General features: G+C 38.1%; 1 protein-coding gene across 2 annotated transcripts in view; it reads left to right on the top strand.

The window, feature by feature from the left end:
• Positions 1-13,157, top strand: part of uimc1 (ubiquitin interaction motif containing 1) — a 39,326-nt gene that overhangs the window by 14,884 nt on the left and 11,285 nt on the right. For both annotated transcript variants that reach the window (XR_015520527.1, XM_087301753.1), the window contains exons 7-12: positions 295-389; positions 4,287-4,667; positions 5,750-5,998; positions 8,487-8,548; positions 9,454-9,569; positions 9,646-9,701. Coding sequence is in view for 1 of the 2 variants with exons in the window: in XM_087301753.1 (XP_087157879.1) it covers positions 295-389; positions 4,287-4,667; positions 5,750-5,998; positions 8,487-8,548; positions 9,454-9,569; positions 9,646-9,701 (959 nt within the window). In the remaining variant the exon portion in view is untranslated. The remainder of the gene's footprint in view (positions 1-294; positions 390-4,286; positions 4,668-5,749; positions 5,999-8,486; positions 8,549-9,453; positions 9,570-9,645; positions 9,702-13,157) is intronic.

Genomic DNA, 13,157 nt, shown 5'->3' with positions numbered 1-13,157 from the left:
CAAAAAAAAAGGCAAAAGTTTAGGCTCAATGTTTATTTATTTTGTATTTTTAAAGACATGAATACACTTTCCAAATAGATTACATTAACAAATTAAATAAAAACTGAATAATATTACAAGTAAATGCTGTTCTTTTAAACTTTTCGACAAATCCAACAATACAAAAGTGTTAGAGACATGAAACCTGACAGTCCAGACACTTTTGAATGGAATGGTAGCGCAGAGTAAAGTGTAGTGAATTTCAACAGAATGTGCAGATTACTTTTTATAATGTCATCGTGTTTTAAACTGCAGAGTCGGCTTCAAAGACACAGTCTTGGGAGGGATTTACTAGTCACATGGTCTTGCTTTTACCAGATGATGATGATGAAGATGAAGGCAGTGAAGAGGTAAGCAGTTTTTGAAACCATTATACAGAGAGTATTTTTGTATACTTTTTTCCCCGAAGAGACATTTTGATAAATTGTCAAGCCATATACCCTCACATGCTACTGTAATGTTCAAATCCTCAGGTTCATTTTCATTCCTATAAAAAATAAACATGGTGCTACTCTGATTAATGTTGTAGAGATGGTAACATAAACAAGTATATCATCATGGTCTCACTATTGGAGAACATTAATTTGAGGCAGCACATTTGTCATGTGGTGTTTCCTAGGGATCTATTTTTGCCCCTATTCTTTTCTCCCTATAAATGCTTTCTCTGGGCTCTATTTTTAGAGAACATGGTCTGTCTTTTCACTGTTGTACGAATGACACCCAAATCTACCTGCCTTTCAAATCAAGTTCAAGTGGGCCAGAGACTCTTATGCTATGCTTGTCGGGTGTGAAAGCCTGGTTGTTTATGAACTCTCTAGATTTTAATGAGAGTAAAACTGAAATTATTTTGTTGGACACGTCAAACTCCTCTAGAGCACCGATAGTTAATCTTGAAAAATTCTGTTTTTCTGTGAAGCCCTGGGTAAAAAAATCTAGGTCTTTGAACACAGTCAAATCTATTCTATCTAGAAAACATTTTGAAAAAAATAATGTTTTTATTACCACTTGATTGGACGGTTGTAACTCATTATACTTTGGGATTAGTCAGAAAACCTTATCCCCTTTACAATTAGATCAAAATGCTGCAGCAAGGCTTTTAACAGGTACCAAGAAATGTTCTTTGCTCTGGTTGCCTGTGCGTCGTGTCACTTCTAAAATTCTTCTCTTGGTTTTTAAATCTCTAAATGGCCTGGAACCTTCTAATCTGTCAGACATGTTAATTGAGCATCAGCCTGGTCGGTCACTTCGGTCATCTAACCAGAGATTGTTATGCATCCCTAAGTCGAGGACTTGAGGCTGACATGCAAAGGTGACCGTGCTTTCGCAGTAGCTGGTCCTAGGTTGTGGAATGCTCTGCCCCTCTGTATTAGATCTGTTTTATCCCTGTCTGTTTTTAAATGTAGGTTGAAAACGTACCTCTTTGATTTGGCATTTTAGCAATTAAAATAGTCTGTTTTAGCTATAATAAAAAAAAATTATATTCTTTCTCTGTTGTGATTTCTGCTGTGCAGCACATTATTCAACCTCTGCTATATAATTATCATTGACGTTGACATGATCAGTTTTTGGTCATGCTCTTGTTATTGCCATAACCAGTGTTTCTACATTTTAATTAGATCTAGATTATGTCTATATTCTGAAATTGTGGTCAAAATAAAATTATGTTTTTACAGCTTTTGGAAAAACATTAGTAAAACACTTTCAAATTTTTAGTTTCTCTGAATTGCCTTCTGTATGTCTTTCAGTATGACAAATACAGGGGTTGGACAATGAATCTGAAAAAGCCTGGTTTTAGACCACAACCATTAATTAGTATGCTGTAGGGCCTTCTTTTGCTGCTAATACAACGTCAATTCATCTTGGGAACAACAGATGCGAGTCCTACACAGTGGCCTGAGAGATTTTGAGCAGTTCATCTTGCAGAATAATGGCCAGGTCACTGCGTGATGCTGGTGGAGGAAAACATTTCCTGACTCCCTCCTCCAAAACACCTCAAAGGGGCTCAATAATATATAGATCTGGTGACTGTGCAGGCCATGGAAGATGTTCAACTTCACTGTCATGTTCATTCAATTCAATTCAGCTTTATTTGTTCAGCGCTATCTTTTACAATGTAGATTGTGTCAAAGCAGCTTCACATAAATGGTCATAGTAACTGGAACAGTGTAGTTCAGTTTTTAGTGTTTAAGTTCAGTTCAGTTCAGTTTAGCTCTGTTCAGTGTGATTTAAAATCATTACTGAGAGTTCAAACACTGAAGAGCAAATTCATCGATGCGTGGCTCTACCAATCCTGAACCATGTGAGCCAGTGGCGACAGCGGAGAGGGAAAAAAAAAACTTCACCTGATAGGAGTGAAGAAAAAAAACCTTGAGAGAACCAGACTCAGTTGGGCACGACCATTTTAATTTCTCCACTGGCCAAAAGTCTTGTGCAGAGCTTCAGTCACCGTGCAGAGTTCATCAAATCACTCTGTCACCAGTCTTACTGTGTGTATTGGTGCATTATCATCCTGATGCACAGCACCACCTTCAGGATACAATGTTTGAACTATGAGGTGCACATGGTCTTTCAGAATGGTAGTCCTTGGCAGTGACACGTCCATCTAGCGCAAGTATTGGGCCTGGGAAATGCTATGATATTGCAGCTCATACCATCACTGATCCACATCCGTGCTTCACTCTTACCATTTACAACAGTCTGGGTAGTACGCTTCTTTAGGGCTTCTCCACACTGTAACTCTCCCGGATGTGGGAAAGACGGTGAACGTGGACTCATCAGAAAACAATACGTTTCACATTGTACACAGCCCAAAGATATTTATTGCAGGCATCATTGAAACCAACGTTTGGCATTGGCACGTATGACCAAAGGTTTGGCTTTAGCAGCCCAGACTCTGTGGAGCTCCTGACAAATAGTTTTGGTAGAAACAGGTGAGTTGAGGTGCACATTTAATTCTGCTGTGAGTTGGGCAGCCGTGGTTTCAGACAGCTTCCTTTTGTGTCTACAGTTAAGCCTTCTTTCCACTGCACATGACAAATGACAAGTAGACAAACAGACCGGAAGTCATTCGTTTCTAATGGAGAGTAGTCCAGGAGTTCCGTTCATCTCCGTATGCAGAAAAATTGGATCAGCATTGAGCTGCGAATCTGTTGAAATATTTGAACTTCTGCGACTAGACCTATGCGACCGGTCGACCGGATGTGATGTATTTCAGTGTTGTCCAAGCAGGTCCATGCACACGAGATGAGAAATAGTATTTTTTATGTTATTTTTGAATTAGAAAAACGTCTATATTAAAAAAAAAAACATTACATTCATAAATGAGTAACACACATGTTATTTTTTGTTGTCTCCACATTCCCTCTAATATTTTTAGCAGTCTATGAGTTTCTAGTATACATTCGCTCAACCATGATGAATGCACGGCGAATAAAGGCTCTTGCTTTTGCACTCCCTTATTTCGGACACTGCGAGAACAGCTTCTCTCCCATGGTGCGCGACAGAACTGAACATTTTGTGTGACTGCCACAAGGGGGTTTATTCTGACAGTTGTGTCCAATTGTCATGTGCAGTGGAAGGATGGCTTTACTCTTGTTGGATGTGCTTCGTCTTTTTGGTGGTATGCTGAAATTACTATTAATATATCACAAAGATTTACTCTTTTGCTCAGACATGCACCAGCAAGACACAAACCAACATTTTGTCCTCTTTTGAATGTCACCCATAATGTTGTGCTCATTGTAATATTTTAAGTAAAACTGTGCTATTATTCTGCTAATTAAACGATCACACTCTGCTCTTACTGGTGGAATGTGCAATCAATGACGACTGGCCACCAGGCAGCTCAAATTTAGCCATAAAACCCCCAACACTAAATTGGCCAGTGTTTCAGTTTCATTGTCCTACCCCTCTATATGATGCCAAGAAAATAATTGACATTCATGAACTTACTAGGATGGCATGTTCTATGATGCCCCTTTTCCTACTGAAAAAACAATAGTTGGATCCAAGATGGCCGACTTTAAAATGACCACCATGGTCACCACCCATCTTGAAATGTTATACGTCACCAACAGGACGTATAAATGGCCATATAAATGGCCCACCCTGTACATCCATGTAAAACAGCTTTTCCCCAATCTATATTGTATTGTATATAATTAAAAGGTAACTTCTCTTAAATCATGTAAACATCAAAGCTTAACCAGATTTTTGCATCTTAATTTGAAAATGATCATTATTTCCAGATCCTCTCACCGAGTCCCATCCTTCACAAAGAGAAGATAATCCGACCCCTCAAGATTGAGATTTCTCCAACGCAGTCCCACGTGTCTTCATCCACCATCAATCCTTCCACACAAGACACGGAGATGTCCCGGTCTGTCCTGGAGCAGGACTCAAGAGCATCCAGAGGCGCTGAATTCAAACCCTCATACTGTAAAGCTTCACGTTCTTCAGAGGAAAATGGAGAACGCACTGTCACTTACTACTGGGGAGTGCCTTTCTGCCCCATGGGCCAAAACCCAGACGAGTACACACGTGTGATCATGTGTCAGATGGAGGTGTATGAGAAGAGCCTGAAGGAGGCCCAGCGAGAGCTGCTGCGCAAAGCAGACTGGGGAAAACCGGTAAATCACTGCAACGGTTATTCAGTCAGGCACAATGGCACATTAAAGGAACACTCCACCTTTTTTGAAATAGGCTCTTTTTACAACTCCCCTATAGAGTTTTACCATATTTGACACCATTCAGCCGATCTCTGGGTACTTTTAGCTTAGCCTAGATCACAGGTGTCAAACTCGGTTCCAAAAGGGCCGCAGCTCTGCACAGTTTAGTTCCAACCCTAATTAAACACACCTGATCAAACTGAGTCCTTCAGGCTTGTTTGAAACCTACAGGTAAGTGTGTTGGAGCAGGGTTGGAACTAAACTGTGATGGCTTCGGCCCTCCAGGAATTGAGTTTGACACCCCTGGCCTAGATTATTGAATTAGTTTAGACCATTATCATCTCAATTACTTAAGTGTTTAGATCAGGGCATTGTAATTAAGGGACTTTGCTGACTGAAAGTTGTTCTGAATCTGGGGGTTTTCCGGGCACTGCATAATATCACTGCACGTGCTTTAGACAAGGTATGGCAACAAAGTGCCTTGATTATGAAGCCCGAATGAGAGTACACACACCTGTACTCTGGTCATTTTTGAGCGAGATGCTAATGGTCTAATCCGATTCAATGATCTAAGCTAAGCTAAAAGTACTCCTCCTAGACTCTGAGATCAATTGAATGGGGTCAAAAATGGTACAACTCAACTTTTTTAACTCCATGGTAATTCAATGTATTCCTTTAATGTAGATGCATTCAGGGAGCAAGGAAAAATACACAGCAGCTTTAAGATGTGACAGTAATTTTAATTTTATCGCCTGTATTAGTGCTGCACAATATTTTATTCAGTAAAAAATTTAATCAGATTACATAAATAGTTTTTTTTTTTAGAATGATTGATTGTGCATAAATTATAATAAATTTGAAGCATAATAGAGACAATAGTTTATATTGTATTTAAAGATATTTGTATAAATCTGTAAATATAAATGTGAAGGTAATTTTAAATCTAAAACCTTAACCGGTATATGACACCTTTTGCCAAAACCCAATGAACTTAGCAGTACTTTTTGTAATGTAATGTTAAACATTACATTGTTTTGTTTCAGGTTTGTCCTGAATCACCAGAAAGGTCATTTGGTGCGAGGAGATGGAAACGACACAGAGCTACTCGACTGTCTGAGGAAGAGGAGGAGAATGAAGTAGAGGCTGAGAAACAAAGTAACACAATAATAGAAGAAGAAGAGGAGGAGGAAGCCAGGGGAGAGTCTGAGGTCGGGACACTTAATAATGCTGGCGGTGGACAGAGTGAAACCTATGTCGTTTTATCTTCTCCAGAGACAAAAGATGAGCAAGTGGTTGGTATACTGGTCTTAGTATTATTGTGATCTCAATCTGGAAAATGGATATGAATTGACTATATTGTCTAGAATATTTTCAGGGTGTCCTCAAGGTCTTAAAAAGTAATATTGTAGGTCTTAAATTATTTTAAACATGTTTTTTTTCCTATGTGCAAGTAAAGATACCCAAATGGGCTGACACCCAATAACCAATAACTTATGTTAAAGCTTTTTTTTTTTTACATTTATTCATTCATTTTCTGCCGCATTTCTGGGGCCGTGTTGTTGGGGGCAGCAGTCTTAGGAGAGAACCCCAGACTTCCCTCTCCCCAGACACTTCCTTCAGCTCCTCCGGGGGGATCCCGAGATGTTCCCAGGCCAGCCGAGAGGCATAGTCCCTCCAGCGTGTCCTGGGTCTTCCCCGAGGCCTCCTCCCGGTGGGACATGCCTAGAACACCTCCCTAGGTAGGCATGCAGGAGGCATCCGAAACAGATGCCCAAGCCACCTCAGCTGGCTTCTCTCGATGTGGAGGAGCAGCGGCTCTACTCCTGGGTGACAGAGCTCCTCACCCCATCTATAAGGGTGCGACCTACCACCCTGTAAAGGAAACTCATTTCGGCCGCTTGTATCTGAGATCTTTTAGATCTTCGGTCATGACCCAAAGCTCATGACCATAGGTGAGAGTAGGAACTTAGATTGAGCGTTAAATTGAGCGCTTTGCCTTTCGGCTCAGCTCCTTTTTTTGACCGCATTACTGCTGCCGCTGCACCAATCCGCCTGTCAATCTCACGATCCATCCTTTCTTCACTCGTGAACAAAACCCCCAAGATACTTGAACTCCACCTGGGGTAAGGACTTTCCTCCAACCTGGAGATGGCAAACCACCTTTTTCCAGTAGAGCACGATGGCCTCCGACTTGGAGATACTGATTCTCGTCCCAGTAGCTTCACACTTAACAGCAAACCACCCCAGTGCATGCTGAAGGTCCATGTTCAATGAAGCCAACAGAGCAAAATAATCTGCGAATAACAGATGAAATCCTGTGGTCCCCAAACTGGACCCCCTCCAGCCCAAGGCTGCGCTTTAAAATTCTGTCCATAATAATTATGAACAGAATTGGTCGTCGGCGCAATAGCCTAGTGGTTAGCGCGCCGACATATGGTGCAATAGCACGTCAGGGCGTCGTGAGTACGAATCCCGGCTCAACGACATTTCTCTGCCCTTCCCCCTCTCTCTCTCCCACTTCGCTTCCTGTCTCAATACTGTCCTATCAAATAAAGGCAAAAAGGCCAAAAATAAATCTTAAAAAAAATAATAATAATAATTATGAACAGAATTGCAGAAGGGCAGCCCTGCTGGAGTCCAACATGCACTAGAAACAAGTCTGACTTATTGTCAGTAATGCGAACCAAACTCCTACTCTGTTCATACCGAGACAGGCGGCCCTTAAAAGAACGCCTCTGACACCATACTCCCAAAGCACCCTCCACAGAATGCCATGAGGGACACGGTCAAATGCCTTCTCCAAATCAACGAAACACATGTGAACTGGTTGGGCATACTCCCATGAACCCTCGAGCACCCTGGTGAGGGTATAGAGCTGGTCCAGTGTACCACGGCCTGGTGGAAATAAATATTTTTTTTTTTATTGCAAAGAGATGAACAGCTATTAGGCATTCTCAAAATTTAATGCCCTAATCAGGGAAAAACAAAAAACAAAAGCAACACATCCTTTTGCATGATCTTCCGTTAATACAGAACCTATTACCGAATTAACCGGGCCATTAAAAATATGTGTTCAGCCCTGTAAATGTCTAAAGTGTCCTTCATAATAGGCTTAAAGGGTCTTAAAAAGTCTTAAATTTGACTTAAAGAAGTCCTGATTTTACACTTTTGACCACCTGAATTGTTCTTCAATGGTTGGTTTTATAATGCAATTAACACTGAGTGCACAAAACATCTAAACATTGGAGCATTTCCCACCCTCCACATGTTTCAGTTTTACCTTAAATATGTTTAAAATAAATGTATTGTGAAACCCCTATGGTCCATGTTAGTTTAAAAAAATAAATATAATAATATTAAAGCTTTGTCATTTAGAGCTGATGCATAAAAATGCACTAAATTACAACCTTTTATTAATTTTAAATTCAGAGAAACTAAGAATTTCCAAGTGATCGACTTAGTTATATAATCAGTTTTAAGGATTTGTTGCGAAGTGAGGGAAAACTAATGTATGATGTTTAATGGAGTTTAATAGTGCTTCCATAGCGGAATTATCTTTTTTTTCTTCTTAAATTGTGACTTGTACCCGGTGTAGATCATTTTTGGGTAAAATATAGTAAATGACTTTCATGCAGGAAACTTCCAAATTTTTATTGTGTGTCTTTTTTTTTCTGTTGTATTTTGATGTAATTCCAATAACAACCACAAGATGACACCACAGTATTGACAAGAATAAAATGTTAGGAATGTTTTTAAGAATCTTGTTTGCTTTCTCAACAGGACAAAACCCCTTTCTTGAGCCAAGAAGAGCCTGAAACTAGAGCTGTGGATAAACATATCAGGTATAATAGTATCTCGTTTAATAAACTATAAAAAGAGGGGAATTTCTTCCTTGGAAAAACAAAGGCAAATATAATATATTACACAGTGTTAATGTTTTAACAACAGAGGAATGTTTGATGAAGTAGCCCTGGTTTTCAATCACAAATAATAAATACTTTATTCTGACCATTCTGTCAATACAATATCAGTATTTAAAATTTGAAAATGTTATCACACCTTTATAAAGTAAAACAAATATGAATGTTTTACTCAAAACTTTTCAATAACCACAGAAATATACGTTTAAGTGGTCTCATGTATTTTTCCCCCGTAACTACATTACAGATATATTTATATATAAATTTACCATATTTTATACCATATACCATATTTTTTATATTATACTTTCTCATGCCTCTTGTTATTATTGTGCTATTTTGTTGCTCTATTTTATTTATTTCATTCTTATTAATTGGCAGTCAATTACAGGCAAAAACATTCACCAGAATGTTCCCGTTAACTTAAGCTAACATGCTAGAGTAACAAATTTTAATAGCTTTGGCTTCAAAATGGCTGGGTGTTCAATCACAGAAAAACTAAATGTAAATTCTGAGACAAATCATTAAATAATTAAATTATTTTAATATATTATATTAATGTTATATCATTAATATACTGTACATGCACTAATCCCTTCATTAGATCAAGATCAAGTCAGGGAATAAGATTTTTGGCTTTAAGTAGGGAACCATGCATTTATGAGCTGTTGTCACCATTTTTTCAATTATGCAAAAAATAAATATTAAATACCTGCCAGAAAGTTCCATCTTTAGTTTTTCATAAAGTGAAAAGGCTGATCAAGCTCTAGAAATACTATAAAAAAGCTACATTATTATAAATCTCTCCTACCATATCTCATTGGCAGGAACAGTGTTTCACGGGACACTTCAGATGAAACTGGAACACAGTGTCCAGCTGAGCAGCATGTAGACGAGACTCCCAATCTGGAGGCTTGTGAAGAGGATCCGACAGTGTGTCCAGGTGTGTGACTAGTCACAATTTATGAAGCATTTTCCTGTGATATAAAAATAAAATTGGTTTAATTGTCTTGATCCAGAGACACAGATGAGTGAAAGCAGCACACCTGAGCTGATGATGACCAGTCCTGCACAGGTACAGTGGATCTATATACTGTAGCTATCATACAGTTTTTGGAACCTAAGGGTTCCAATAAAATCAAAAAGACTGGAAAAATCTACTTTAAAATTGTCTGTTTTAATGTACAATTTAAGTCAGAATTATTAGCCAGCCTATTTTTTCCCCAATTTCTGTTTAACCGAGAGAAGATTTTTTCAACACACTTTTAAACATAATAGTTTTAATAACTAATTTCTAATAACTGATTTGTTTTATCTTTGTCATGATGACAGTAAATAATATTTGACTAGATATTTTTCAAGACCCGGAGCTACAGACGCATGCTGACATTTTGCTTAAACAGGCTTTTCTTAGGGAGAAATGCTGAATACTTCATCACCTGTGACTTGTTTGTGTTCTGACCACATGTGCTTGGTTGTAAACTATATCAATAAAGTGTTTTAAAAACACTGTTGTGACACATTGAGCCCCTAAACGTTGTTCTCATGACATTTTTAAACAGGAGGAAAACACAAATTACTTCCAAACACTTCAAATAGAGTCTGTGTTAATAAAAACAAGGCTATTTATGAAATCCAGGCATAATATAAGCCTACAGCTAATCAATCTTTCAGATTCTGGAGTGCATTCAAGTTCTAATGAAAGTTATAAATAATAAATTATCTTAAATAAACAAATACATTTATAGAGATGGTATATAAGTAAATAATTTTACTCACCTGGGAAATGGAGGTATCTTGAATGGTTTGTGAGCACATTTAAGTGCACACAGGATGCTATAGTACTTGATAATTGGAGGAAATAATTCTAAAAGGCAACTGACTGTGTAAAGAAACATTGAACAAAACAAAAGTACGATGTATATGCAGAGTTCAGCAGCTAATCAGCCATAATCAGTTGAGGTAACGAGACAGCGAGCAGCGAGACTTAGCTGTCACTCAAGTGGCCACGCCCTTAAGTAGACTTAATATAACTTTATACAAATTAAATGGATGAGTTCTAAAAAAAATTCACCCCTTCACAGTTGTCATGAAGGGTAATATAAGCTATATGAACCAAAGCCATCTTCTGTACTAGGTTGTAAACATTTTTTTATCAGCTGTAAAAATGGCCAATTTAACATTGTAGTCATAAATCATCTGGATGTCCTGGAGCCAGCCCCCAAAGGCGAGTCGCCGAGTTGCAGTTTTAGTCAATTCTGTATTGGCTTCTCAGGAGAGAGCGGGAGGTTGCCGCTTGCACCAGAGATACAAATGCATATAAGTTTTAAATGAGTTTTAAAAATACAAACCAGCACCAAAAAAACAGCAAGTCCAAAAAGATAATAGGACAATGTACTAGAGAAACCATTGTGTTAAAAAGCTTTTTTTATTTTTACATTTGATAAATTCAATAAAAGCTGCCAGGGGTATGAAAAATTTCAGGCTTGACTTTGCATGCGTGCGTATCTATAATGCATGAGGTTGGACAATGAAACTGAAACACTGGCCAATTTAGTGTAGGAGGTTTCATGGCTAAATTTAAGTAGCCTGGTGGCCAGTCGTCATTGATTGCGCATTTCACCAGTAAGAGCAAAGTAAAATAATTAGTAAAATAATAGCACAGTTTTGCTTAAAATATTACAATGGGCACAACATTATAGTATAAAGAAAGGACAAATTGATAGTGCTCGTCTCACTGGTACATCTGTGACCAAGAGAGCAGTTGATGTATCAAGAGCCACTGTTTCCAGGGTAATGTCAGCATACCAGCAAAAAAGACAAACCACATGCAACAGGAGTAACTGTGGACTCATAAGGTAGCTGTCGGAAAGGGATGTTTGGGTGCTAACATGGATTGTATCCAAAAAATATGAAACCACAACTGTCTAACTCAAGATGAAATGTGCACCTCAACTCTGCTGTTTCCACAAAAACTGTTTGTCAGGAGCTTCACAGGGTCAATATACATGGCCGGGCTGCTTTGGTTACTTGTACCAATGCCAAACGTCAGTTTTAATGGTGCCAGCAATTAAATTATTGCGCTGTGAAAAATGTGAAACATGTATTGTTCTCTGATGAGTCCACCTTCAATGTCTTTTCCATATATGGGAGAGTTACAGTGTGTAGAAGCCCCAAAGAAGCGTCCCACCCAGACTATTGCTTATTCAGAGTGAAGCAAGGGGGTGGGTCAATGATGGTTTGCGCTGCAATTTCATGGCATTCCCTAGGACCAATACTTGTGCTAGACCATTCTAGAGGACCTTGTGCACCCAGTGGTTCAAACATTGTATCCTGAAGGCGGTGGCGTGTTTTAGGATGATACCAATTCAGGATGCACCAATACACGCAGAGACTGGTGACAGAGTAGTTTGATAAACATGAAAGCGTTGTTGAACTTATCCCATGGCCTACACAGTCACCAGAGCCACTTTGGAGTGTTTGGAGGAGCGATTAAATAAATGTTTTCCTCCACCAGCATTACATAGTGACCTGGGGTCCGTTCTTTGTACGTGGATTACTCAATTGGCTGGATTTGGTTATTGACGACTTGGCATGATCTAGGATTGTTTCGTTCTTTAAAGTAGATAAAAGAGTTGTTGTCTTAGCAACAGTTCTGGTAGCTCAAACCTGCTCGGGAGCAGGTTTTTTCATATAAACAGTATTAGATCAGGTCTTTTAAAGCAAATGTAATACTAAAAGTCTGTACCGAATGCTGACATTTTTTTTTTTTTTGTGTGTGTTTACTTATAGGTTATATACATTAGGGGAAATTGTTTTAATAAATTATATATAAATTTGTCATTTATAATAATAAGTAATATTTAATATTAAATAATTATTATTTGTTTATATACATTTAAGTTTTATAATATCTGAAGAGTTTAGATGCAAAAACCTCTAAGTGCCATCTGAAATTTCCATAGAATATTAACATTTTCCATAGAAAATTAACCTCCTTTTTGTTGAGATATTTCACTATAAAGAACAGGAAAAGGCCTTATTGCTGTACATACACACAGGAGCCTGATAAAAATGATCATTTTAGAGGAAAATTTCAGATGGCATTTAAAGGTTTTTGCATCTGAAGTCTGAAAACTTGCGCAATCTGCTCTCCCAAATAGAATTACAAAATGGGGTGGTTCTCCCCAAGAGGATCAAAGAGAACATTTATTAACATTGACTTTTTAGATACAAACCTGTACTGTTTTAAGGTACTGACCCAGCTTTACAATATGTGTATGATAATAGACATGCACAAAATAGACATGTTTGTTGTTTGTTTTATAAAGGATTTATAATTTATGCAGTCATGCACTTTTTGACAGCTAATATGACAGTGCTTTGCAGAAGTATCAGCGACTTTACTGATACCAAAATGCTTTTTTGATGCAAAATTAATTGAAATTTGCCGATTAAGAAACTTAAATAGGCCTAGGCTATTATACTAAAGAATATCCACACTAGAATGTAAAACTAAATAAAATCACTA

The sequence above is a fragment of the Danio rerio genome, chromosome 21 (genome assembly GCF_052040795.2).
Source record: "Danio rerio strain M-AB ecotype USA chromosome 21, GRCz13ab, whole genome shotgun sequence".
NCBI classification, from domain to species: domain Eukaryota; kingdom Metazoa; phylum Chordata; class Actinopteri; order Cypriniformes; family Danionidae; genus Danio; species Danio rerio.
This window is presented reverse-complemented; position numbering and strand designations above follow the sequence as displayed.